Source organism: Pollachius pollachius, assembly GCF_949987615.1.
Source record: "Pollachius pollachius genome assembly, chromosome: 5".
NCBI classification, from domain to species: domain Eukaryota; kingdom Metazoa; phylum Chordata; class Actinopteri; order Gadiformes; family Gadidae; genus Pollachius; species Pollachius pollachius.
In genome coordinates this window covers 9,038,049-9,062,873 of record NC_136938.1, presented here as the reverse complement: position 1 = coordinate 9,062,873, position 24,825 = coordinate 9,038,049, and the positions used below count along the sequence as shown (strand labels likewise).

The following is a 24,825-nucleotide window of genomic DNA, read 5'->3' as shown; positions in this document are numbered from 1 at the left end:
TTTTTAATCTTTTGGTTGCTTCAGATGGGACCCGACAACAGCACATATCCTGTCGTTTTGATAGAGGCTCAATGAAACCGTTGGCCCATTGTGGGCAACAAAATACCATGTCAGTGTTTATTTTGAGGACATGAGGTATCAGGAGTACATACACAAGTATTCATATTAAATTAACATTTATAAATATCGTGGAAAATCTAGTGTATCTAATTTGTAATTAGGTTATGTAAGAACAATTATTTAGAGTTGTACTTACCTTTTTTGTTTACTTACAAATTCCTATTGAATCGGTCGATATTGCATTTTTAAATGTCGTGTTTGAATTCATTTTCTGATGGCATCGATAAAGTTACAACTTCCATGCCATGATTTGTTGTAGACATGATGTGTTTGTTTGTGAGTTGTCAAATTAGTTGTGCTAATTGATGTATTTGGTGTTTTCAAAAAGTTTACCATGATGGACATTAAAATTGCCCACGGTAGTTTGCTTCTTATTGAGATACAGTTGTGTTGTTTAAATTCAGTGTAAAAGATGAATTAAAAGTAATTACTAACTGAACATATTTGTCTGTATGGTTTTGCGTTTTGTCTGCGATTGTTTATTTATAAGTACTCCGCTTTCGTTTTGAATCCTCTGTTTGTCTGATCTCTTTTTTATGAGCATGTGGGCATAATTTGATCTCCTTTTGTCCATTTACTTAGGTTTCATGACGGCCTGATCACAACACAAGCTGAACTTATTTTGGAAGCCATTTTGGAGGCTAATCCCCTCAGGAGTGACGGCTAGACTAGCGAGGAGCTAAGTCCTTGTCTAAGACTGTCCCATTGCGAAGAACCTTTGGAGAACCGAAGAGGAGGGGGAGGTGACATCGCCGATGCAAGAGGAATGTGCCTGACTACACGCCTGTAGAATCAACTCTTTCACAAGAGACTCTGAAGAAAGGTGAACGCTAAGGAGGCACCAAGGAGAATTGTTTGCTACTTAGCTACATCATCAATCCACTCAGAGAGAGCTGTCACTGCCGACAGTGCCCACATTGTTCTGCTGTGCGTGTCTTTGTCTTTCATTTTGCTTGTCAAAGTAGGATGTCAAGACACTGCAGTTGTGTGTGTGTGTGTGTGTGTGTGTGTGTGTAAGTGTGTAAGAGTGTGTTTGTGTGTGTTTTTGTGTGTGCGTTTACATCTATATGCAGACGTGTGGCCCTGCGCTCGTGTTTTTTCCATGCATGAGAGTGGACTTGTGCATACCTCACCAAAGCTAACATCCCCCACAGCAATGCGCTTTGAGTTCCTACGCACAGGCTGGATTCTACATGCCGATTACATGTGGTTGCCTAAGTTATAAATGTTCCTTTAGGTTAACTGTCAAGATGAACTGAATGGCAGCCAGGGTATGGCGATGATGATGATGATGATGACGATTGCAATGAAGATTATGATGATGATAACTATGTACAGAAATTGCATTATATTTTCAATTTCAACCCGGAATTAAAAGAATATTCATCTAACTTTTCATCAAATATTTTTATTTGGTTTTTTTTAATACATTTTCTGATTGTTGTTTAATAAATACCATCAGGGTCAAACCCATTATTCTTAAATTAAACAATAAATAGATAACATACTTTCAAACAAAGCACAACAATACAAAATAATATAAATACGTTTTAAATTTGGTAACATGGTAATATTATCAAAAGTAAAAAACTTACGAGGTGTCTAACAACAGACACTTTTACTTGTCTGTGTGTGTGCACGTATTTATGTATTTGTGGGTTTGTGTGTGTGTGTGTGTGTGTGTGTGTGTGTGTGTGTGTGTGTGTGTGTGTGTGTGTATGCATGTATTCGTCTGTGTGTGTGTGTGTGTTTGTTGTGCATGTATTCGTGTGTGTGTGTGTATGTGCTTGTGTCCCTGTGTCTGTGTCTGTGCGTGTGTGGGTGCTTGGATCAGTGCCGGTGTTTATGTGTGTGTGAGTGGATCAGTGCATGTGTGTGTGTGCTAGCCTGCGTGTTCTCCCTGGATCACTGTTGGTAGACGATGCTGGGTCGTACACAGGTGCAGCCCACAGTGATGAGCTTGGACTCGAGGCGGTAGTGGTAGCTCTTGTCCGCGGGGCTCTTCACCCTCTGCAGGAAAAGCGTCTGGAACCAGATGGGCTCCGACTTCAGACTGCGGTCCTCCACACCGTGGCTGTTCAGGCAGCCCTGCAGGGAACAGCGTGCCTCCGTGATGAAGTGGGGCAGGCGATCCATATCGTAGGTGATGCTGTGGATGATGGAGAGAGAGAGAGAGAGAGAGAGAGAGAGAGAGAGGGGGAGAGAGAGAGAGGGAGAGAGAGAGGGAGAGAGAGGGAGAGAGAGGGAGAGAGAGAGAGAGAGAGAGAGAGAGAGAGAGAGAGAGAGAGAGGGAGAGAGAGAGGGGGGGGGGAGAGAGAGAGAGAGAGAGAGGGTAGAAGGAGAAGTGATTAACAGAGAAATAGAGGGAGAGAAAGATGAAGTGGTTAGTAAAAGGGATAATATCTCAACAGCCAACAACCAAAGTTGTCCATCAAAAGGCCCCAGTGAGATGTGGACTTTAGATCAAATGGCGATTCAAAGTTGTCAATAAGTAAGTAGTAAGCAATATGGGTGTCTAGGTCTAATCTACAACCATTTATTTTTTCATTGGATCAAGCAGTTGATCAATGCGGTGACGAGGATGGGGCGTTACATCACAGCGCCGTTGTAGGTGGCTCTTACTTGGACGTCCATGGGGAGATGGATTGGTTGGACAGGGGTCTGACAGATTGCATCGGAGCCGATGGCGCAACAGAGTCCAAGTAAAGGGGTACGCTTCTCTCCAGGTGCCCATGGGGCATGGCTCCAGTTTCCTCCATGATCACCGCCGCCATAATTGACATACAAATAACCTGCAATATATAACAAATGTTTGTCAACATATACACATTTTTCAATCAATAACTAAAGTATTTCACATAATTGGTTGATGGTTATCATTTTGCATAATGGTTTGTCCAGTAATTATGAAAAAGACAAGAAAATGTGAAAAAGAAATATATATTATGAATAATAATAACACCCTACTACTCCTACTTCTTATGCTACTATTACAACTACTACTAGCCTACTACCTCCTACTTCTAATAATAAAAAAATATGATCATAATCATAATAATCCCAATAATAGCAATAAATAGACATATATATCTCTCATAAATATCATTTACTTACCAATTTTCCTGCCGAAATCATTTTTCTTTTCAGTTGGTCTGGGCCTTCCTGTGTGAGGACTTCTAGTTGTAAATCCAATGAACCTTCAGCTTACTCTGGCTCGTGGACTTTTTAACGTTTTACTGTTTTCTTTGGCTTGGTTATGGAAGCTAGTCTTTCTGGAAGATGTTCTTTCTGGTAAGTACTGGTTGTGCAGATTCTTATATTGTAATCGGTGCCTCAGATGTTGAGTATTTGTGATTGGCAGGAGTTCTTCAGGAGCTGCTGGAGTGAATCTGCTGGAGGTCTGTGTAAATTGACCACATGCAGTCTGATTTATATTGATCAGACTGACATCCTCTTCCTCACTGACATCATCTTCATCCTCCTCTTCCACCTACTCCTTATTTGCTTCTCAGGCTTTCTCTGACGTTACCTTCATCCTGTGGTTAGTGTAGTCCAACCACAATCTACCAAAAGGACAACCTTGAATATAGGTTAAGCACTTGAGGACGTGTCACATACTGCACTGTTTCAACTATCTTTGTCAGTGGGTCTGTCATAGGGTTATATCTGTTTTATACCTCATAACCTAACATAAACAGCTAAACAAATTCATATTTAGCCTGAAGCATTACTACCCAGTTTGACTCTGTGTACGTGAGCTGCGCTCTTCACAGCTACATTTGCTCTGTCAACTTCCGGGCCCTTTGGCCTAGATTGATTTAGCGATAGACACTCGGCAGCAAAATGCACCCATTTTATTTCACCTTTCAAAGTATTTGTTTTGTCATCGTTCCCCTCTTCCCGAAAGACTTGATCAATATCTCATAGAACCAGGGGGTTTTATGAGTATCTGACACTTAAGATGCCCCCAAAGGAACAATTTCCTCACCCCAGCCGACCCGGTCTGCTCACTGATGTGATCCGTGATCACTCGTCGTAATTCAAGAAGCTGCATTTGCCCATCAGAATGCCAATGCTAATGCTGATGATGTTGATAGTGAACGGTGCAATGAGCGGGGACTTGGTGCCGATGGCCCTCCCGCGGTAGAGGGCGACGGGGGGACCGGAGAGGGTTGAGGACTGCGTAGGTGACGGGGGACTCCCAATAGTAGGGCAACGCAGAGGACCCCGTGTCGAGGTGACGATAGCATCTGTGGAGGACCTTAGTGGGTGTACACCCACAATCATATGCCGACAATCGTACTCTGATTGTTAGGGTTTTCAATCCACAATGTGGAGGACTGGCCGGGACTTAAACAGCCATTCGGAGTAGAAGTAGATCTCAGAAACGTTCGGACAAATCAAATCCTCAATCCTTTGAAGAATCGACATCTTTAAAAGTTCATCATGATCATTCTGAACAGGATCCCATGACAACAATGGAAGTGTGCCATCGACGCAGACGGATCTTCAACCTCAAACTTCCCCCTCATTACTGTAATTGTGTCGCGCAACCAGGTAATCTTACGTGGGGCTCTGAGGCTGGTGGTGTCAATAGGAACGCCCATGCCTTTAGGATGTGCCTCAGGGGCCTGCCCTGGTTTCTATTGGTTTCTATTGATGTGGCTGTCACAACCATGCCCACGCCAAGCCCGGAAGATCATTCATAAGGGGCTTGGGGGGGGGGGGTTGTGTGTGACAAAGTTACAAGTCTCAACTGAATTAAGATATCACTCATCTTGGAGAGGTTCTCAACCGCTGATTTTGAATACAGTTTCGTTTCTAATTTTATTTTTATCTCTAGAAAAATGACCTCATAGCTGTCTACGGCATGGTTGAAGGGTATTGTAGGATCTCAGAAATACTTGCACTGTCGGTAAACCAAATGCCAGGACTAATTTAGCTAGATATCAGTTCTGTAGCAGTGGCTGATGATCTTAATTGAGCTGAAAATACCCAACGTTGTAATTGGCAAATTTCAATCTCCACACCCTTTATTTCGAATATAAAATATCTTTTGTTTAGAAAATATTGTTGTTTAAAGTCCATATGTGAGTTTGTGTGTCCATGTGTGTGCATGTATGTGTCTATGTCCTTATGTGTGTGTGTTTGTGTGTATGTGTGTGTGTATGTCTGAATGTGTGTTTGTTTGTATGTATGTGTGTGTTTGCAGGTGTGTGTGTGTGTGTGTGTGTGCGCGTGTGTGTGTGTGTGTGTGTGTGTGTGACTATTACTGGTAAAGATAAACATTTACCTACTACTATTTACCACCATTGTCTGGAACACAATCATTGCAACGATACCATCAGGTTTGATACTTGGATAAGCTTATCTGACCCACATCTTCTTCTCCTCTCTTTGCATAACCAGGTCAGGGGAAGCGATGACAATGATGACTGTTTCCCCACTAGCCCCTTGGGAGCCCGTCGCTAGGGCCTGCTGTCGCATCCAGGAAACCCCAAACAGCCGACCACATCAGAGCGCCAGCCTCACCGAACTACTGACTAATCCCCCTCACCCTTTCATGCTCTCTCCGAGGGCACCATTAAAGGAACGACAGATGAGTGAGTGCAGTCACTGCGTATGAGACCCAAGCGATCCCACGCCGGTCTCCTTTTACGGCATGAGTTTGGACGTGGCTCGTAACCACGCAACCATTGCGTTGCTGGTTCACCCATATTGTATGTGTTGCACCCTTGAAAGAACGACTCTGTCTTCTTTAGTTTGGCAACTTTATTCTCCCCAGACTACATATATATCTTTTGTAAAGGTTTTCCGGACTCTTACACATTGTGTCTTATTCACGTAAACTTTTTCACCACCGCATTCCGGAACCCTGCCTGATGACGTTCCAAGTCATACGTCTACTTTCGATAAACAAGTTATATAATTTGGATATGTTATATTTCTAGGTCGCAACATATGGCAGCAGCTTGTTTCAACCTGGGCAGCTCAGAGACCATAGAGTTGTAGTTGTCTAATATACAGTGGGGCAAAAAAGTATTTAGTCAGCCACCAATTGTGCAAGTTCTCCCACTTAAAAAGACGAGAGAGGCCTGTAATTTTCATCATAGGTAAACCTCAGCTATGAGAGACAAAATGAAAAAAAAAAATCCAGAAAATCACATTGTCTGATTTTTTAAGAATTTATTTGCAAATTATGGTGGAAAATAAGTATTTGGTCACCTACAAACCAGCAAGATTTCTGGCTGTCACAGACCTGTAACTTCTTCTTCTTTAAGAGGCTGTTTACCTGTATTAATGGCACCTGTTTGAACTCCTTATCAGTATAAAAGACACCTGTCCAAAACCTCAAACAGTCACACTCCAAACTCCACTATGGCCAAGACCAAAGAGCTGTCAAAGGACAACTGATAATCTCCCTCGATCTGGGGCTCCACGCAAGATCTCACCCTGTGGGGTCAAAATGATCACAAGAACGGTGAACAAAAATCCCAGAACCACACGGGGGGACCTAGTGAATGACCTCCAGAGAGCTGGGAACAAAGTAACAAAGGCTACCATCAATAACACACTGCGCCGCCAGGGACTCAAATCCTGCAGTGCCAGACGTGTCCCCCTGCTAAAGCCAGTGCATGTCTGGGCCCGTTTGAAGTTTGCTAGAGAGCATTTGGATGATCCAGAACAGGATTGGGAGAATGTCATATGGTCAGATGAAACCAAATTAGAACTTTTTGGTAAAAACTCAACTCGTCGTGTTTGGAGGAGAAAGAATGCTGAGTTGCATCCAAAGAACACCATACCTACAGTGAAGCATGGGGGTGGAAACATCATGCTTTGGGGCTGTTTTTCTGCCAAGGGACCAGGACGTCTGATCCGTGTGACGGAAAGAATGAATGGGGCCATGTATCGTGAGATTTTGAGTGAAAACCTCCTTCCATCAGCATGGGCACTGAAGATGAAACGTGGCTGGGTCTTTCAGCATGACAATGACCCCAAACACACCGCCCGGGCAACGAAGGAGTGGCTTCGTAAGAAGCATTTCAAGGTCCTGGAGTGGCCTAGCCAGTCTCCAGATCTCAACCCCATAGAAAATCTTTGGAGGGAGTTGAAAGTCCGTGTTGCCCAGCGAAGGCCCAAAAACATCACTGCTCTAGAGGAGATCTGCATGGAGGAATGGGCCAAAATACCAGCAGCAGTGTGTGAAAACCTTGTAAAGACTTACATAAAACGTTTGACCTCTGTCATTGCCAACAAAGGGCATGTAACAAAGTATTGAGATGACCTTTTGTTATTGACCAAATACTTATTTTCCACCATCATTTGCAAATAAATTCTTTAAAAATCAGACAATGTGATTTTCTAGATTTTTTTTTTTCATTTTGTCTCTCATAGCTGAGGTATACCTATGATGAAAATGACAGGCCTCTCTCATCTTTTTAAGTGGGAGAACTTGCACAATTGGTGGCTGACTAAATACTTTTTTGCCCCACTGTACATACCCTGCTGCTGTCGCTCTCTATAGATTATTAGATTATTAGTGTTATTAGTGGCCATGAATATTGCATGACATCTCCTTGGTAAAGAAATGAAGTCAATGAACCATGATCCATTTAAGTAACAACATTTTGCGTCTGTTTCATCTGTTTGTTTCAGGTGTATGTATGTAGTTGAAGGAGAAAGCCTGTAGTTGAAACAGAACATCTGTTAAAGCAGAAAGCCTGTCGGTGAGGCAGAAAGCCTATTAAAGCAGCAAGCCTGTAGTTGAAGCAGGAAGCCTGTAGTTAGGTGAGGGCTGCATGCAGCGCCCAACTATTGTTCTTACTAGGTGAGGGCTGCATGCAGCGCTCTTCTTAAGTTTCATTCTTTCTTTCTTTATTATTCCCTACAAACTTTGGGACCTATCTCCTTCCTATTTTTTTTTACCTAGAGACTCCATTCCAATGTTCATATTAGCTTGGAATCGCGCAAAGATATTCTACTTTTAAAATACTATTTTTTCCAATGGAAGAAAAATTCTCTGACACTTACTACTTCAGACTTCGTAACTTGGTCAATATTTTATCGTTAACCTTCGTTCAAAGGTTTAACAAATCAACACAATTGTTTTAAGTTGGTCTCATTGAGTTATGCTGAGATTAGAGCGTGAGGACGTGCAGGCAGTGTTGCAAGATGGGGAGTTTTTTCGCTCAATTTAACTACTTTTTACGATGTTAGGCTGGAAAAATTAGCATTAGGCGAGTACATACAATTTTGGCTGGTTATAATTTTTAATTCTTCCTACAAATATCAATCAATACCATACCTTTCATAAAGCGTATAGTTTGTGCAGCTAGTACCACTATTACTTCAGCTACTACTACTACTTCTACTTCAGCTACTACTACTACTACCACTATTACTACTACTACTACCACTATTACTACTACTACTACTTCAGCTACTACTACTACTACTTCTACTACCGTTACAGGGGCGGTTCTAGACCAATTTTCATGGGGGGGCCAGACTGGGGCCAGTTGTTTTGTTGGAGGGGCACATTGAACTCGGGACGCAAAATATTTAGCTTAGTACTAAGTATCGGCATTCAAAAACACAATATACAATAATTGGCTTTTTCCTGTTACAGCATTTATTTCTATAGCATTGTATTAAGTGTTTCCTTCCGTTACAGCAATTGCCAATATTATACATTTTAAATGTTTCATAGCTTAAAGCAATTTAAATAATACAACATTTTGGGTTGCCTTCACTGACATCAAGCCACTCAGTATCATGCTTCACCAACAGAAATAAATTCAGTATGATATATCATAAATATCAAGTTCTGCCTTGTGCGTCAGTGCCACACCATCACAAGCAATCGACTCCCCGTCCAGAAGGAGGTAAAAAAAAAACTTTTGGAGGGGGGTACGAGCTCAGTCTTGAGGGCCGTTGGCCCCTGCTGGCCCCCCCCCAGAACCACCCCTGATTACTACTATTACTACTACTACCATTACTACTACTACTACTACTACTACTACAACTACTACTATCTTCCAGCTTTGACAGTATTACAGTTTAGCTTCAAGCTTTTGTAACAATTTATTTCAGCACTTTGCTTCTTCAGATAATGCAATTCAGCATCTGTCCGTTTTCGACTTCAGCCTCCAGGTTTTTTAGCAGTGCACTGCCATACATTTGACCTTTCAGATTTTTCAGCAGTACAGGGCAATACATTTGTCCTTTCAGATTCTTCAATTCAATTGCTTTTACATTTCTGCATTCTTGCAATGCTTTGCGCTTTCTATTCAGTCACTTTATTTGTTTCCAACCATTTACATTTTTTGAAATGGTGTTCATGTTAACATTGTTTACTCCATTTAGACTTTTGAACTCTTTTAAAATCCATTCACTTAATCTAAACCATTTAACGTTTCTTTATGTCTTAGTCTATGTGGCTTTATTAAAACATATTTTCAACCTCACTTTGTACTACAGCACTCACCGCAATTTCTGCAGGAAATGCATTTTCTAGTTTAAGCATAAGCCTGTAATTTAAGTAGGAAGCCTGTAGTTGAAGCAGGATGCCTGTAGTTTAAGCAGAAGCCTGTAGTTTAAGCATAAGCCTTTACTTGAAGCATAAACCCTGTATTGATAGCAGGAAGCTTTGGGTTGAAGAGAGATGCTTGTAAATCAAGCAGGGATAGCTGGTCTGAACAAGACAAATATACACACAAAAAGTAAAAGTAAATGGAACAGGCAGTTTGTTTGCGATACAAAAATGTGTGATCTGATAATAGATATCACATGTAAATAGATAGTGGTTTGGTGTGTCACATTCATCCATGGATCAACCTCTCTTTTCTTAATTGGGGTGTGTATTGTTGCTGATAAGACAATTTCTGATAGTGTCTTCAGATACAATTGATATGAACCGAGGATGTTGTTTCAAAAAGGCATACGATGCTCACAAAAAGGAATCCTATTGTGTGTCAGGCCCAGATATACCTGAACAGTTTAACATTTTATTCGGCTAATCTAATCTAATCAGATAGGGACTCCAAGCCAAGAACGCCAATGCATGCTTTTTGTTTCAAATAAGGTTATTCAGCATTATATTCATAATTCATCGACTTTGTTATTTATTTGTTAATATAAAATTTTGCCTATTTATAACCATGTTTTATGTAATGTTTAATCTTTTACGTATATATTTTCGTCTTTAATGTCATTATAGCTGTGACATTGATACAAAAATTAAGTATAATTTCAGATGAAATTTGTCTTGGATCGTAGGCTCGTAGGATCGTAGGCTTGTCTATTCAATGCCTTTACAGATATAAAGGTCAAAATACCCCCTCTTGGGTTTCTCGCAAAATCTCCATTCTATCTTCCATTTCCATCTTATCAGTTTGCCAAATCAGCCGGGCACAATCAGATAACAGAGTGGCAGCCAGATATAAGAAGCACCATTCAGAGAGGGGGAGGACGAGGTGAAGACGAAATTCAAAGACAGATCATGACACTCAGATACACCTCTTTCCAGTGCCTGGTGAGCTGAAGATATGTACTGTTGCTATGAAGCGCCAAATGCAGTGCACAATAGCAAGATAGACAGAGAGAGATAGACAGAGAGACCATAGTCAATGTAGGAACTTGGTTTTGCCTTGGTCACGGCGTAACAGATATCACTAATCTTTTGTTATTACAAATCTGTTTATTCATTCATTGAGTTGAATAGCTCACGAAATCTTGCTTCTCCTGTTGTCCGACTGTTTCCTCAGGTCGTGTGGTGTGTGTTGACCTGGGTCATGGCCAAGGAACAGCCTGGAGAGATCCCGGAGAGATGCCTCATGGTGCGCAGCTTCTCCTCGATGCTCACAGCCGTGACTCATGACAACGGCGACATCCACACTCGCTCTCTGTCGCCCTGGACGTGGAGGTGAGTCGATTCGCTTGTATTATTACGTTTTTTTTTCCTTTAAAATGTTATCAATAAAGCTATACAAATAGAGTTGACTTAACTGGACATGATACATACAGTTAATACATTTATATATATATATATATTTTTTTATACATATTAATTATACAGGGGGAGTCGTTTTTTAATCATGTTTTCATCTAAAGAAAGTTTCAAATCATAACCTAACCTCACCCTTTTAAAAATTCTCAAGAAAAACTATGATACCGTCGCATTCTCTCTGTAAAAGATTATTTCTCACTTTCCTCTAAATCCTTTTCTATGCATGTTGGGCCGTATCTCTGTGGCAACGCACCTCAAATTGTTCTGCCTACTTTTTAACATCAGGGTTTCCTGGAAATATCTTTGCTGTTAACCTTCATGTTTTTTGTTTGCCTTCTCTGTGTCCAGGCCGACCACGGAAGAACACCGGATTCCACACACTATCTGGGAGGCGGAGTGCAGCCACAGTGACTGCTCTGAGCCCAGCCAGCCAGCTGGAGGCAGGAACAACGCTGTGCCCATATACCAGAACCTTCTGGTGCTCCACAAAGGGCCAGAGAGGAACTGCTACATCGCCTCCCACAGGATGGTTGCCGTGGGCTGCACTTGTATCCGGCCTGACATTGTATAAAGCGCAGGAGGTCATTTTGAGGGGACTTTTTTCATGACGCCCTCAGGGTGCTATGTTTAATGTTCAGATATCTCAAATGTATGGAAATTCGATTTATTCTGACAAATATCACATTGTTTTCGCCTACATATTTAACTCACAGGTACTCCCTTCTGCTACTGTTTTTAAACGTTTGGTGTTTATTCTCAGCTCATCAAATTGCAGCTGTTTTTAATTGTATTTATTTATATTTATTTCATTGTTTTTTCCATGTTTATTTGTCATTGCTGTTGTTGTGTGCATGTCCCTTGCTGTTAACTCGTCGTCATTGTAAATGAGGGAAACCTCAATGCCCTATGATTGTAAAGTAAGGTTTGAAACAAAAAATGAAACTCATCTCTTTTCCTACATTTTTCCTGCTATTGTACGGCCCAATTTCAGTATACGTCATTAAGTGTATGGTTTTCTCATTAAATAGTGGTTTTGATTAGTGGTTTGACTTTTGACTTGATTGTTATACATAAAAATACTTACCTTATCCGCATATTATTTTGAGGATATTTAACTTTAAAAATATTATGGTATAGAGCAGTGGTTTTCAAACTGTGAGGCGCGCCTCCCCTGGGGGGCGCCAGAGTTCTTCAGCGGGGGCGCGACGTGAGAAAAAAATAAACCAGAAAAAGTAACAGAAAAAACACAAAGACGAAGATGTGCTGTGTTCGAAATCGTTCCCTATTCACTCACTCACAATTCCCTATATAGTGTTTATGATATAGTGCACTATATAGGGAACGAACAAACGAGATTTCGGACACTACGCTGAACATTTCTAAACGTCATTTGCGTCAGTAAATGCGCCGGGTATTTGTGTGATGCAGACAGATGCGCCCACATCATGTAAACAAACAAACTGGGCACCCACGAGGAAAGCTGGAGGTTGTATTGATGTTAAATTGACGTTGATCAAGGTTTTCAAGGTGTTACATTTTCTATGTTAAATCCCAAATAAATTGTTGACATTTCTAAACGAAAGCCGGAGACGCCATCATTAAATGTATTCGTTTTCGTTATTATTCAGCTTCTTCTTCTCCTCCGGAAAAACACGACCGCATTGCATTGTGGTATATGGGAGTAACATGTAGGGAACATCGTATGTTCACTCAAATTTTGGGTATTTTAAGTCCACTTTATAGTGAGTAAAATTTACCACTGAGAATTTGAACACCACTACAAAATGGCGAGCACCCTATAGTGCACTATATCCGTGATAGGGAACGATTTCGAACACAGCTACGCAAACTCATTGCTCGCACTAAAGTTGAGGTGAGCTAAAAAGGAGGCTAAACTGGCAGTTTACAGATTAAGATGTTCAAATGTATTTCAAAAACGTTAAGCAAAAACATGTTTAGATATAGTTGTTTAGATAAAAACACACAAAGATGTTTAGAATGTTTCACAAATATGTTTAAAATGTTTCAAAAATGTTTAAAATGTTTCAAAAAAATATGCTCAGAGATGTTTAAAATGTGTAAAATATGATCAGAGATGTTTAAAATATGATCAGAGATGTTTAAAATGTGTGAAATAGTTAAAAGATCTTTCAAAACACAGGGATTTAGAAAAAAAAAATTGGGGGGGGGGGGGCTCAGCTGAAATTTGTTTTCTGAGGGGGGCTCACTCTCTCATACTTTGAAAACCCCTGGTATAGAGAATAGTGCGACATAACACTTTCAAAACACTCAATGATTCAAGAATGAAGGGCTATAAAACAGGGAAGAGGAAATCAAAAAGGGTTATATAAATCATGATCTTTAATGTACTATGCTGTTACATTTGCTGTTATATTGTGAATAAGACATTATTTGAAGGGGTTAGAGGGTAACCGAGGACACCCATTATGCATACATATATCATTCCAGATAGAAAAACAAATATATGTATTTATTAATATATATATATATACACACATTTCTTGTAATAAAAAAATGTGATCAACCAGGTGAGATTATGTCCTGAAGGAAACTTCAGGAAAAAACAACGACCAGAGCCCGCTGGTGTTAATACTGTGTGGAGCCTGAGGCGATTTTAAGGAGTTTCTCATGACATATAATCTCCTTATTTAGACTCTGCATGGACTCATGCATAGTCGACCCTTTCTCACACGCATTAACAATGGGAAACTCAGCACCGAAATCACCCCTAAAATAAGCTGACTCAAAAGAAACACTGTTCGTTCAAGTATTTAAGCATGATTAAATATGTTTTTCTGGTGAGAGAGAGAGAGAGTATTTGTATGTGTGTGGGTGTGTGCGTGTGGGTGTGCGTGTTGCCCTGCATGTGACAATAGTTCATTGAGTGAATTGGGCAAGGGTGAAAAAACAGAACGTAGCCTTGGTTAAGAGGAGGAACGAATGAGGACGACAGCGGGGTTACAGCCTGTGAAATCCCACCGCCAAAGACAGAGCATTCAGGTAGGGTTTACCTCGGAGACCTTGGCCTTCTGATGCCTCTACTTTGTCGTGGGGTTTATCCCTTTGTGATATGTATGTGTGTATGTGAACACGCAATATGTATGTGAATTTAACGGCAATATTCATGAAGCTGCTTGCAACTATTTTTTGGCAAATTTCTGGTTTGTTCATTTTTGTGGTTTTTTTATTTGTACGATGCTATTACGATACGTCATGATAAAGCTATGCTTACTTCACTTATACACTGAGGAAATGTTGGGATATAGTAATCTGGTTAAAGCGTGTTAGTATATGCTACACGTGAACCTCCTAAGATGGAGCATTTTGATTGGTTCGCTATCTCAGGTTATTGGGCAATATCCCATGATTGAGTTCTCAAACTCGGGATATTGTGACGGTCGTCTCGTCACGCAATTAAAAACAAATAAGCCGCTAATAAAAAAGTGATAAACCCTGGCAAAAAGTGTTATCTTGTTTATTTTTGGAGTGTTCACGTTTAGTATACTAATACAATTATTAACCTCGTGTTGTTTACCTGCTTTCTCTCTGGCTCTCTGTTCTTCCCTCCTGTCTGCTTAGAGCCTCACTCTTCACTTCAGCCTTCACTTTGACCCTGCGGTGCCTTTCCAATCAAGAAACAGCTCTTCCTTGGGATCAACCTTCCTGTACCCACCTCTCCAGCCATACACTCTCAACAGCGTCACATCGGTCTAGCAATCACTCTCTCTATGTCAGAATGCCTCGTGTGTCGCTCTCCTGCCCCTCTCTCCAACCTCTCAAAGGCCTGTTTATTACACCTGCCCCAGGCGGCTTACCCTCGCAGCCGAGCACGCTCAGAGACGCAGATGTCCCGGCGCTGTTCCGGGAGCCCTACATCCTCTCGGGCTATCGGCCAGTGGGACTCTCCTGGCGCTGCTATGTCCTGAGCATCTTCCAAATGCACAACGAGACGCTGAATGTGTGGAGCCACCTTCTGGCCGGAGTGTGCGTTGCGCTGAGATTTGGATTGTTTGCTGTGTTTCGTGGAGGGGTAGCGTCCGCTTGAATTCCTTTCTTGTATTACGTACATATAACTAAAGGCTTAGTTGTGATTTCATGTCGACGCAACGCAAGGGGGTTCACCAAAACCCGACGCAGAACCAAAACAGGTTCACGACTGCGACAAAGCGTCTGCTTGCTCATTATGATGCGCGACGTGTAAACATAACTGAGCCTTAAGTCACCATATAACACTATATAATTCCTTCCTGGCATGTCTGGTGTCAACTTTGACAGGGGGACATGTCAGTTGTGAATTTCCATATCAGTGACTCACCAAAGTGTTTGTTGTGAAGGGGGTTCTTGGCCTCAGACTACAAGGCCCTGAGGGGCAGGGCCTCTCACTGGACCCAGCCTCCCTCCCCCTGGTGATCTACGTGTTGTCCTCCCTCACCTACCTGAGCTGCAGGTGAGTGCAGAACACAACCGCCCCGAATTAAATCTACATCCATAGCCGGAGTGGCTAGGCAAACATTGCTAGCACAAAGTTAAACAATATGCTTAAATGACTGTCCGCCATTTTAATCATATGTGCTTCATTAGTATTCGTAGCAGGGGATGACTTTCAAAGTTTTGATAATAGTAAAGAACATTGGACGTTAATGTCTTGCTTGTAGTTTTGGTTGCTACTCAATACCTGTAACGGCTTACTCCTTGTTTTGGGGTACTAAGAAAAGCACTAGATACATCCAATACATCATGATTATTATTATGATGACCTACAACCAACCTGGTTGACCTTGACGATGATTAAATACATAACATGTGCTTAATTTAATACAAAGGATAGACAACACAGTTATTCTAGACATCCTCAAGAACCAGTCAGACCTTATAAGGGATACAAGATCCGTCAATTAACACCTGACTGGAGCCACCATTCCTTCCCCATGAGAAGTGACCCGGTGTATTAAAAGGGGACATATTATACCATCAAGTGGGAGTGTGATTAGCTGTTATAAGCTGTTTTGAAAACCTGCCTCTTCTGACATCATAGGTTGGCGTTTGTATGACGAATAGATGAGCAACGTTTGTACAGTCCACTGGGTAGGCTGGTAGACTGATCTATCCAGCACACGTCTAGGACATGGACACGCCCACTTATGATGTCAGAAGAGACAGCTTTTAATGGCTAATCACACTTTCACCTGGCGGTATAATATGTCACCTTTAAATCAATCTTTCAGCACAGCCGCACACCTGCTGCAATCCCATTCGGAGCTGGCCCACTACTCCCTGTTCTTCTTGGACTATGTGGGTGTGGCCATCTATCAGTATGGCTGTGCCCTGGCCCACTTCTTCTACAGCTCTGCTGCTGACTGGAGACACAGCGGGATTGGGGAGGTGAGCTGGTGACGACTGCGGTGGTTATGATGTGGTGGTGAGGTTGGTGGCGGTGGTGGTAGTCGTGGTGGTGAGGATGGTGGTGTTTGTAGAGATCGTGGTAAGGATTGTGAGAGTGGTGGTATAATGACGGTGGTATAGTGGTAGTGTTGGTGGTGGTGTTAATGTATTTCTTAATTACCACCTTCTAGGTCTTTCTCCCTGCCGCCGCCCTCCTGGCTTGGCTGACCTGCGCCAGCTGCTGCTTTGCCAAGCTGCATTACCGGCGGCCATACCCTCTCCATCGAAAGCTGTTCCAGGTGGTCCCCACGGGTCTGGCCTATCTCCTGGACATCAGCCCGGTCGCCCACCGCCTCGCTACCAACAACTGGTCCAGCAACTCTGCATTCCCCCTGCATAGCTTACAGGTGGAACTCTTTATTTACCTTCATGCTTTCATTCATTACCGCGCCTACACAGAAGTTCAGGCTAAAGAAAATAAAGATATATCTAACTTTGACTCGGATATAACTTGGCTAATACTCTTATTGCTGTGTGACTGTAGTCCTGTGCAGCTGAACTTTTTTAGGGTGCTACCGTGCTATAAAGTACTTTCTCCAATAGTACCTAGTACATATAGTAGGCTTTCAACGTGTATACATTGTGAAGGGGGGTGTCAGTCCTCCCGGTAAAGTGTTCCCTCTGGTAGACGAGATGTCCTGCTCGCCTGGTCCAGTTACCTAGATAGTAAGCTAGACGATTGCCCTCTGTGCTCCCTCTGTAGATGCTGCTCTTCATCCTGGCTGCATTCTTCTTCTCCTGTCCCGTGCCGGAGCGGTACGCCCCGGGCCATTTCGACAGCGTCGGCCACGGCCATCAGCTCTTCCACCTGCTGCTGGCCCTCTGCACGCTGGCTCAGCAGGAAGCTCTCTTCCAGGACTTCCTGTCGAGAAGGCCAGCGATGATTCGGGATTTTGGGGAGGAGAGTCTCCTGTTGGCCTGTGGCTCCTTCCCTCTGCTGGCTCTTTGCAGTGGCCTGATAGCCTTTCTCATGAGAAGGAGAGCTCGCATGAGACTGTGGAAGGAACAGAGGTAGCAAATGAATAGTCCTACATCCTTCCGAAGTTTATTGTCGGACCTAAATACAGAATAAAAAAGAAATAGCTGATGAGCAGATAGAGAGGGAACCGGATGTTGGTTCAGATATCAGGCTGGAACATTGCTGGAGGACATTGGTCAAGAAGTATGCTAGTCTTACATATATCGCTAGCATATCTGTTACAATACCAACTTTATTTTCTTCATCAACATCAAAATTGGCCTCCTATTGTTTCTGTAACGTTTTTTTTACCCTCAAATTCTGTAAAAGTCATACTGCAGCCTATACCGTAAGTCGAAAACTCTTGACATTTTTGGTACTGCACCCAAAGGTGGCGCTATTGTAAAAAATCATTGAATAAGGGTTTTTTCTCCTCACCAGATTGACCTGGTCTCAAAATTCTTTCATCATATTAATCTCTAAAATCAGATGCATATTTTTCACCCTGGTCTTCTTCTCTAAAAATGTTTACTTTTCCCACAGTTTCATAGAAAAGCCTAACGTCCACAGTCTCTACCCATTTTGCCTGTATGACCATTTATTTATTGTATAACTACCATACAGCTATGATCATTAGGTGGATACCATTAACAGTGCAAATTTTCAGATCTGTACTCTTTTAAGAAAGCCCTTAATTCTCTTGTGAAATGTGTGCTTTGAGTATTCTTGATGTTGTGTGCTTATCAATAGACATTTTCACAATGTGAATGAGGATTCATGCAGTTCAGGAATATCAGTGGCTCAATGGGATAATGACTTCTACTTGTGATCCTTAGGTTGATAGTTCGAATCCTGGTTAGAGCATTATGAACAAGCTTAACATTACATTCTGTTATTGCCACTCATTTAAGAAACACAACATTGAACAGCACCTGAAATTCATCAGGCAATCCACATTCCAGCTCATTAGATTCCAAGAATCTGACTGCCAAGACACAGTATGGCATTAAGGGGAATTCTTCGTTAACCATTTTTACTTCATAATTAACTAATATTTATATTTCTTCCATTAGTGTTCTTGACTACAAATGTTTAATTTCCCCAGAATTTCAAAGATTTTTCAGGTATATGCTTTTAAGAAATCCCTTAATTCGCTTTAGTTTTCTGGATGTTGTTATCAATAGACATTTTGTCCATGTGAATGAGGCTGCAGTTCAGGTTTTTAAGTGGCTCAATGGGACAATGCCTTGTACAGGTGATCCTTAGTTTGAGTGTTCGAATCCTGATTAGAGCATTATGAACAAGCTGAACATGACATTCGGCCATTGCTCTGCAGCTCACCTGAAAGCCAAGCACAGTATTGCATTAAGTGGAACATCTTCATCAACATCTTTCCTTCATAATTATCCATGCAGTATGCCGGGTTATGGTTCCCCCTGATGGTGTCTAGGCACTCTTGGTGGTGTGACCATAGAAGGAGCTCCTCAGCTATGGAGGACGTCACCTATTTCTCCATAGACAGGTGGAGATTAGTCCCGGAGTGGAAGAGGAGCAATGATCCTTATCCCAACGACAGGCGACAAGCTTGAATGACAGAGGTTTGTATACACTTTGTTTGGCTTTGTTCTCCGGTTTATACCTGAAATCCTGATTGGTTGAGAGATCAAGGGCGGGGCCTGCAAGGACAGTGTTGGAATTTAGAACCCAACATAGATCGATGAAAAATAGAGGGGAAGGTTGTCTTCCTGATTTGTCTTTTGCTGCTACATATATTTCATTAGACACATGAAATGATTAAATAGCCAAACTAAACGCTAAGTTGCCTAACTAACTCTTTCTAAGCATTTATTACTTATCCTTTTGATCTTTTACTATTGTCTTTGATAAAAATTGAAAGGCATTTGTAATTTGGGCTTAGCTCAGGAGCTGATTGTTGATGTGTCCCTGAGCAAGACACTTAACCCTAACTGCTCCTGACGAGCTGGCTGTCGCCTTGCATGGTTGACTCTGCCGTCGTTGTGTCAATGTGTATATTAACCGATGTAAGTCGCTTTGGATAAAAGCGTCTGCTAAATGATTGTAATAATTGTAATTTCAGTTATAATAAATTCCAATTCATAATCTGACATAAAATAATAAAAATCTAATGATCAATACAGCTACATGTTACCCAATACAACGCTACAGCTCTTAATTTTTTTTAAAATCTAACTCTTGTCTTCTAATGTCATTAGGAAGGGTCCCCAAACCTGGTTAAGCACATGCCTCTTTCCCTGCTACTCTAGAAGTGACCCTTTCAGATGACGCCATCAAATCAGTTCTAACCATTTAATGAATGTATAAGAATGCATCTTGTGTTTTATAGTTTATTTGCAGTAAATATAATATCAATAAACATGCCATGGCTCTTTGCCCATAGCTGCAGTCATTTCCTATTCATCATACTTGCATGCACATGCAAACCCCCATCAGGTATTGTTCATCAGGCTTACAGGTGGTATTTACAGTTGGTTAATGGTTCACCTTTTCAAAGTGTACACGGACATCAACAAACACTTGCCACTCCCTTGTCACAACCTATCTCAGGCTAAGTTCACATGATGACGGTCTGAACAGAAGACGCAAAAGTGGCGTCGCGTCTCCCGAAAACGAGCGTTTTCGGGAGGAAATCTGCGTGCATACGGTGGAGCAAAAGTGTGTGGAATTCGATTGGGTAGGCGGCTAGGTGGTGCTGTGCTACACTATCACACAACACCGCCATGTCTGAGCGCATGCGTAGAATCTTCCTTCTTCTCTTATCCGCGCCGCGAAAATCAAAAAGATCATTCTCTGTTCAGTAATACTATCTGTACATATCCTGTACATTTCGGGGAAAGACTCCTGTAAGTTTATTAGAGCTGCCAGAGCAGCTTGAGAGCCGACACATGGGAATAATCCAACATGTTTGTTTATTTCCCTGTTGTTTATTTTTTTTAAGCCTGAAAAACACTGTCACCGTCTAAACGAAAGGCACTTCTGATAAAATATTTTGTCGTTTTTACCCACAAGCGTCCTCATGTAAACAGGGCCTAAGACTTTTGTGGGCTCAGTTAAATGGGACGTATCTTCTGCTGCGCAAAGGATTGTGGGGCAGAAAGCTAAAAATGCACGCTGGCTTGCATTCTGCGAAATGTGACTAGATGTAGTACAACATCCTGGTATTTTTGGCATACTGCATTTTCCCTACTAGGTATTGGGACATACTCAATCTTTTTCTGGCATAATAAATAGTATGGTACTATTGGTACTGGAACACAGGGAGGTGTAGAGGGTGTATGGTTGATGACTGGTTAAAGTAGCCTCACCTGGCCAAGTCTGATTGGACTCTGGCTGGGTGAGGCTGCACACCTATTGTCCCTTGAGCAATTAATGTGGACAGGTTAAACCAGCCATCAACACAACGATCAAGGGGAACTCCTATATGGCAGCATCGGTCATCATCTCATGTACCATTGTCCGTCAATTTCTACAATAACCGGCTTTCAACAATACATGCCATAACTATGTCCTTGTTACGGAGGAGCCCAGTCAAAGCCATCTGGGTGGAGTGTGGCACCATGTCCTTACACTTTTCATGCAATGGGATTCGGAAGGGGCAGGGAGACCTGTGGTAAAAGTGTTAGGAAGAATGCAGCTGAGACAGAGATTGTATTTAGATAGGACATAAAATGTTGATGCCTGTGTAGCATGGACATTGCTACACAGGAATATATTTATAGTTATATACAACAAGAAAAACTGAATTGACAGAACAAGTTAGTACTAATAACAATGAATAGAATGAAAAATGGCTTCCTGTAAAGACATGAGTATGGGACTCATGTCTGTGTGGTATTACATGTTTGAGTCTGTTTGTGATTATTGCTGGTGTTATTACAGGGTGTTTGCCTCTTCGGCCCTTTGGCCAATAGGCACATTAGAAATCTAGCAATTCCAATTAGTATATGAACCACCAAGCTTTATATGTTCAGATATCTGATTAATTGCTAGTGCTAGTAAAAAAAAAACTACTTGGCTAAACTTAACTTTAGTAGTATGATATCTGCTGTAAGCAAATATATCAATGAATCTTTCTAAATCTTTTTACAACAATGGTACTGCCTTGTGAGTTTGCGTAACCAAATGTAACCAAATGAATGGTGCATGGTGGTTTGCATCCAGGTGGCAAATAGTCCTGCCTATGCAACATCAACACAATCAGGAAACCCTAACTGTAACTTTCAACTCTCAGACTTACCACACAAGTTTCCTTTTACGAAAAAGATAAATCTATGTGGAGTGTGTGTGTATTGTTGAGGGCTGGTTACAGCAGCCAAACCTTGCCTGAGTCAGTCTGATCAGACTCTGGGGCTGGGTGAGGAAGCTGCACATATTTGGGGCAGTTGGTAATCAGGAGGACTCAAGGCTTTGTTATAGTTCCGCGTTGACGCAACCCTTGGGGGTTTACGCTCCCATTACGTCCTTGCGGACCCTCCTTGCGTCCCCCAGAAGGGCCTGACGGGCACCTCCCAAAAAGTGTTACCTTGCGTCGAGGCAACGCAGCAGCAAGGGCTGTAATTGGTCCACTCACCAAAATTCTGAAGCAGAACTAAACAGGTTCACGACTGCGTCAAAACGACTGCGTGGTCATTCCGTTGTGTCGACGTGGAACCATAACTGAGCATTCAGTCATCACCAAACAAGCCAAAGAGAGCTCTAATGTGTCAATATTAAATATGTGCTCTGCATGCAAACATCCCGTCAACTCCACAACTGTCTCTAGCTGTGTCTGGGTATTGTAGGAGCCCGTCAGAGACACTTGTGACTTTGCCCATTGATCTGGTGCAAAACCTTCCCATCGTATCTTATCGTACTTGGCCACAGGAAAAATGTAGCTTTATTTATTTTTTAAATAGGTGAGTGCTGCATGCAGCGCTCAACTATTGTTCTTCATAAGTTTTATTCTTTCTTTCTTAATTTCCTCTTTATTATTCTCTACAAACTTTGGGACCTATGTCCTTCCTAAATTTTTTCACCTAGAGACTCCATTCAAAGATTATTTTTCTGATTTTTTAAATACATAATACTTTTTAAGGGAGGGGAGAGCCGGGTCGATTGAAACACGGGACGATTGAAACACAGCGATTTCCTCGAAAACCACGCAAGTCTTTCACGTCAAATTTTGTCACTAAGTTCAGCACGCAAGACTGACCAACGCCGGGAAATTTTGTGTAATGACGTCATACCGTTCAAATGTTATCCCTGCGAACCTGTTTTTGAGTGTTTTTTGTTTCATGGCATAATAATATGACAATACAACAGATGAATTAGTACTTAAACCTGTTCTAAAGTGTGCAATGTCAGATTTTTGAAGTTAAGAGGCAAAAAATGTTTAAGTACCAGTAGTCGCTGTCGGGACCATTGAAACATTTGTTTCAAACGTCCCGCACGTCACCAGTTTTTTTTAAATAAATAACAGGATGTTCAACTATGTATCCCTAAACATGACTTAGAACAGGGAAATAAGTAAATTAAATGAAAATGTAGTCGTCCAACTGGTATACAAGAAGAAAGTTAAGTTTTAATCGAAATGTGCATCTTGACAATTACGCACAGGACAAAAATACTTTTTGACCGATTTATTTTATGAGAAATTATGTGAAATTTAAGCAATGACTAGCACACTAGTATGTTGAAGATCTTTTTTAATAATATCTTTTTTCCCCGCCGGATTAGGCTACTTTTGGAGGACGTCCAGGCAGTGTTGCCAGATTGGGCTGTTTTTCCCGCTCTACTGGGCTAATTTCTATTCTCTTAAAGACACACACACACAAACACACGCACACACGCACACACACACACACACACACACACACACACACACACACACACACACACACACACACACACACACACACACACACACACACACACACACAGTGCAGGGCAATACATTTTACCTTTCAGATTCTTCAGTCTATTCATTTTACATTCCTGCATTTTTAGCAATGCTTTGCGCTTTTCATTCAGCTGTCGCTTTATTTGTTTCTAACCATTTACATTTCCTTAAATGGTGTGCATGTTTACATTGTTTACTCCTTTCGGCTACGTTTACATGATGACGGTCTGAACAGAAGACGCAAAAGTGGCGTCGCATCTTCACTTTTTATTCCGCATTTAGACGAGCGGAAATCTGCGTGCATACGGTGACACAAGTGTGTGGAATTCGATTGGGAATGCATGCCAGGCGGCTAGGTGGTGCTGTGATACACTATCACACAACGCCGCAATATCTGAGCGCATGCGTAGAATCTTCCTTCTTCTCTTATCTGCGCCGCGAAAACCAAAACATAATTACAGATCCTTCTCTGTTCAGTTATACTATCTCTACATATCCTTTACATTTCGTGGAAAGGCTCCTGTAAGTTTATTAGAGCAGCCAGAGCAGCTTGAAGGTCCGACGCATGGAAATAATCCAACATGTTTGTTTATTTCCCTGTACTGGCACATGTATGTGACGTAAACGCGTATGCGACGTGAGCAGATCTGAGCAGAGTTTTGCGTCTTGGCAGTGTAGACGGAAACACTACGGCGGAGCGCATTCAAGTTTTCCACTCTGGAGAGTGGTTTCAGATTTTTGCATTTTTAAGCCCCAAAAACGCTGTCATCGTCTTAACGAAAGGCACTTACGATAAAATATTTTGTCATTTGTACCCGCAAGCGTCCTCGTGTAAATGGGACCTTAGACTTTTGAACTTTTGTTCAAATCCCTTCACTTGATTTAAGCCATTTAACGTTTCTTTATGTCTTAATCTATGTGGCTTTATTAAAAAATATTTTCAACCTCACTTTGCACTCACCGCATTTTCTGCAGGAAATGCATTTTCTAGATCAACTATACTGTTGTATCGTAATGCTCATATTACTTGAATGATAATTGTAGGACTTTATTTCTCTTAAAATGTTTTTCTTAAGTATAAGCTGTTACCCTGACTCACTGAAGTTTCTTAGTGTGGTTACAGTCCGTTCAAATAGTCAGCTAGTATATATTAGCTGCTAATATTATATACATATATTTATATTATATTATATCTAAGGCAAGGCAAGGCAACTTTATTTATATAGCACTTTTCATACACAAGGCAGACTGAAAGTGCTTCACATATGCAATGTATTTAAGATCAGATCAACAGTCTCTGGTACCAACGTCAGGACTCCAACCCGACCTAAGGAACTTGGACCTTTCTCTGGGACTCCA

At 41.6% G+C, this 24,825-nt stretch overlaps 4 protein-coding genes across 5 annotated transcripts in view; 3 read left to right on the top strand and 1 right to left on the bottom strand.

The window, feature by feature from the left end:
* stmn4l (stathmin-like 4, like) overlaps positions 1-1,450 on the top strand; it is a 3,472-nt gene extending 2,022 nt beyond the window's left edge. Inside the window, exon 6 of the mRNA XM_079736349.1 lies at positions 703-1,450. Within this exon, the coding sequence (XP_079592475.1) occupies positions 703-711 (9 nt within the window). The 3' untranslated portion in view covers positions 712-1,450. The remainder of the gene's footprint in view (positions 1-702) is intronic.
* A 319-nt stretch (positions 1,451-1,769) lies between these two features.
* On the bottom strand, positions 1,770-3,484 carry il17a/f1 (interleukin 17a/f1). The gene is made up of 3 exons (XM_079736431.1): positions 3,235-3,484; positions 2,743-2,912; positions 1,770-2,269 (listed from the first exon to the last, which is right to left on the bottom strand). Exons 1-3 carry the CDS (start codon positions 3,253-3,255, stop codon positions 2,026-2,028), a joined length of 435 nt encoding a protein of 144 aa, XP_079592557.1. The 5' UTR covers positions 3,256-3,484; the 3' UTR covers positions 1,770-2,025.
* A 7,113-nt stretch (positions 3,485-10,597) lies between these two features.
* Positions 10,598-12,168, top strand: il17a/f2 (interleukin 17a/f2). Of its 2 annotated transcripts, none has more exons than XM_079736219.1 (3): positions 10,598-10,654; positions 10,887-11,044; positions 11,477-12,168. In XM_079736219.1, the coding sequence occupies exons 1-3, from the start codon at positions 10,622-10,624 to the stop codon at positions 11,697-11,699; spliced, it is 414 nt and encodes a 137-aa protein (XP_079592345.1). In that variant the 5' UTR covers positions 10,598-10,621; the 3' UTR covers positions 11,700-12,168. The 2 variants fall into 2 exon arrangements, with proteins under 2 accessions (XP_079592345.1, XP_079592346.1); XM_079736220.1 differs by lacking the exon at positions 10,598-10,654 and adding an exon at positions 10,660-10,750.
* A 2,717-nt stretch (positions 12,169-14,885) lies between these two features.
* LOC307075464 (membrane progestin receptor beta-like) lies at positions 14,886-17,606 on the top strand (the record flags this gene model as incomplete). The annotated part of the gene is made up of 5 exons (XM_079736066.1): positions 14,886-15,179; positions 15,484-15,596; positions 16,375-16,531; positions 16,723-16,938; positions 17,295-17,606. 5 exons carry the CDS (start codon positions 14,886-14,888, stop codon positions 17,604-17,606), a joined length of 1,092 nt encoding a protein of 363 aa, XP_079592192.1.
* Between the last annotated feature and the right edge of the window lie 7,219 nt (positions 17,607-24,825).

Excerpts from the sequence above, each read along its gene's own strand:
- il17a/f2 (XM_079736219.1), top strand. The coding sequence starts at position 10,622 with ATGACACTCAGATACACCTCTTTCCAGTGCCTG. Across the intron at positions 10,655-10,886 it reads ACACCTCTTTCCAGTGCCTG|GTCGTGTGGTGTGTGTTGAC; the intron begins GTGAGCTGAAGA and ends CTGTTTCCTCAG. Across the intron at positions 11,045-11,476 it reads CTGTCGCCCTGGACGTGGAG|GCCGACCACGGAAGAACACC; the intron begins GTGAGTCGATTC and ends CTCTGTGTCCAG.
- il17a/f1 (XM_079736431.1), bottom strand. The coding sequence starts at position 3,255 with ATGATTTCGGCAGGAAAATTG. Across the intron at positions 2,913-3,234 it reads TGATTTCGGCAGGAAAATTG|GTTATTTGTATGTCAATTAT; the intron begins GTAAGTAAATGA and ends TATATATTGCAG. Across the intron at positions 2,270-2,742 it reads ATCTCCCCATGGACGTCCAA|CATCACCTACGATATGGATC; the intron begins GTAAGAGCCACC and ends CATCATCCACAG.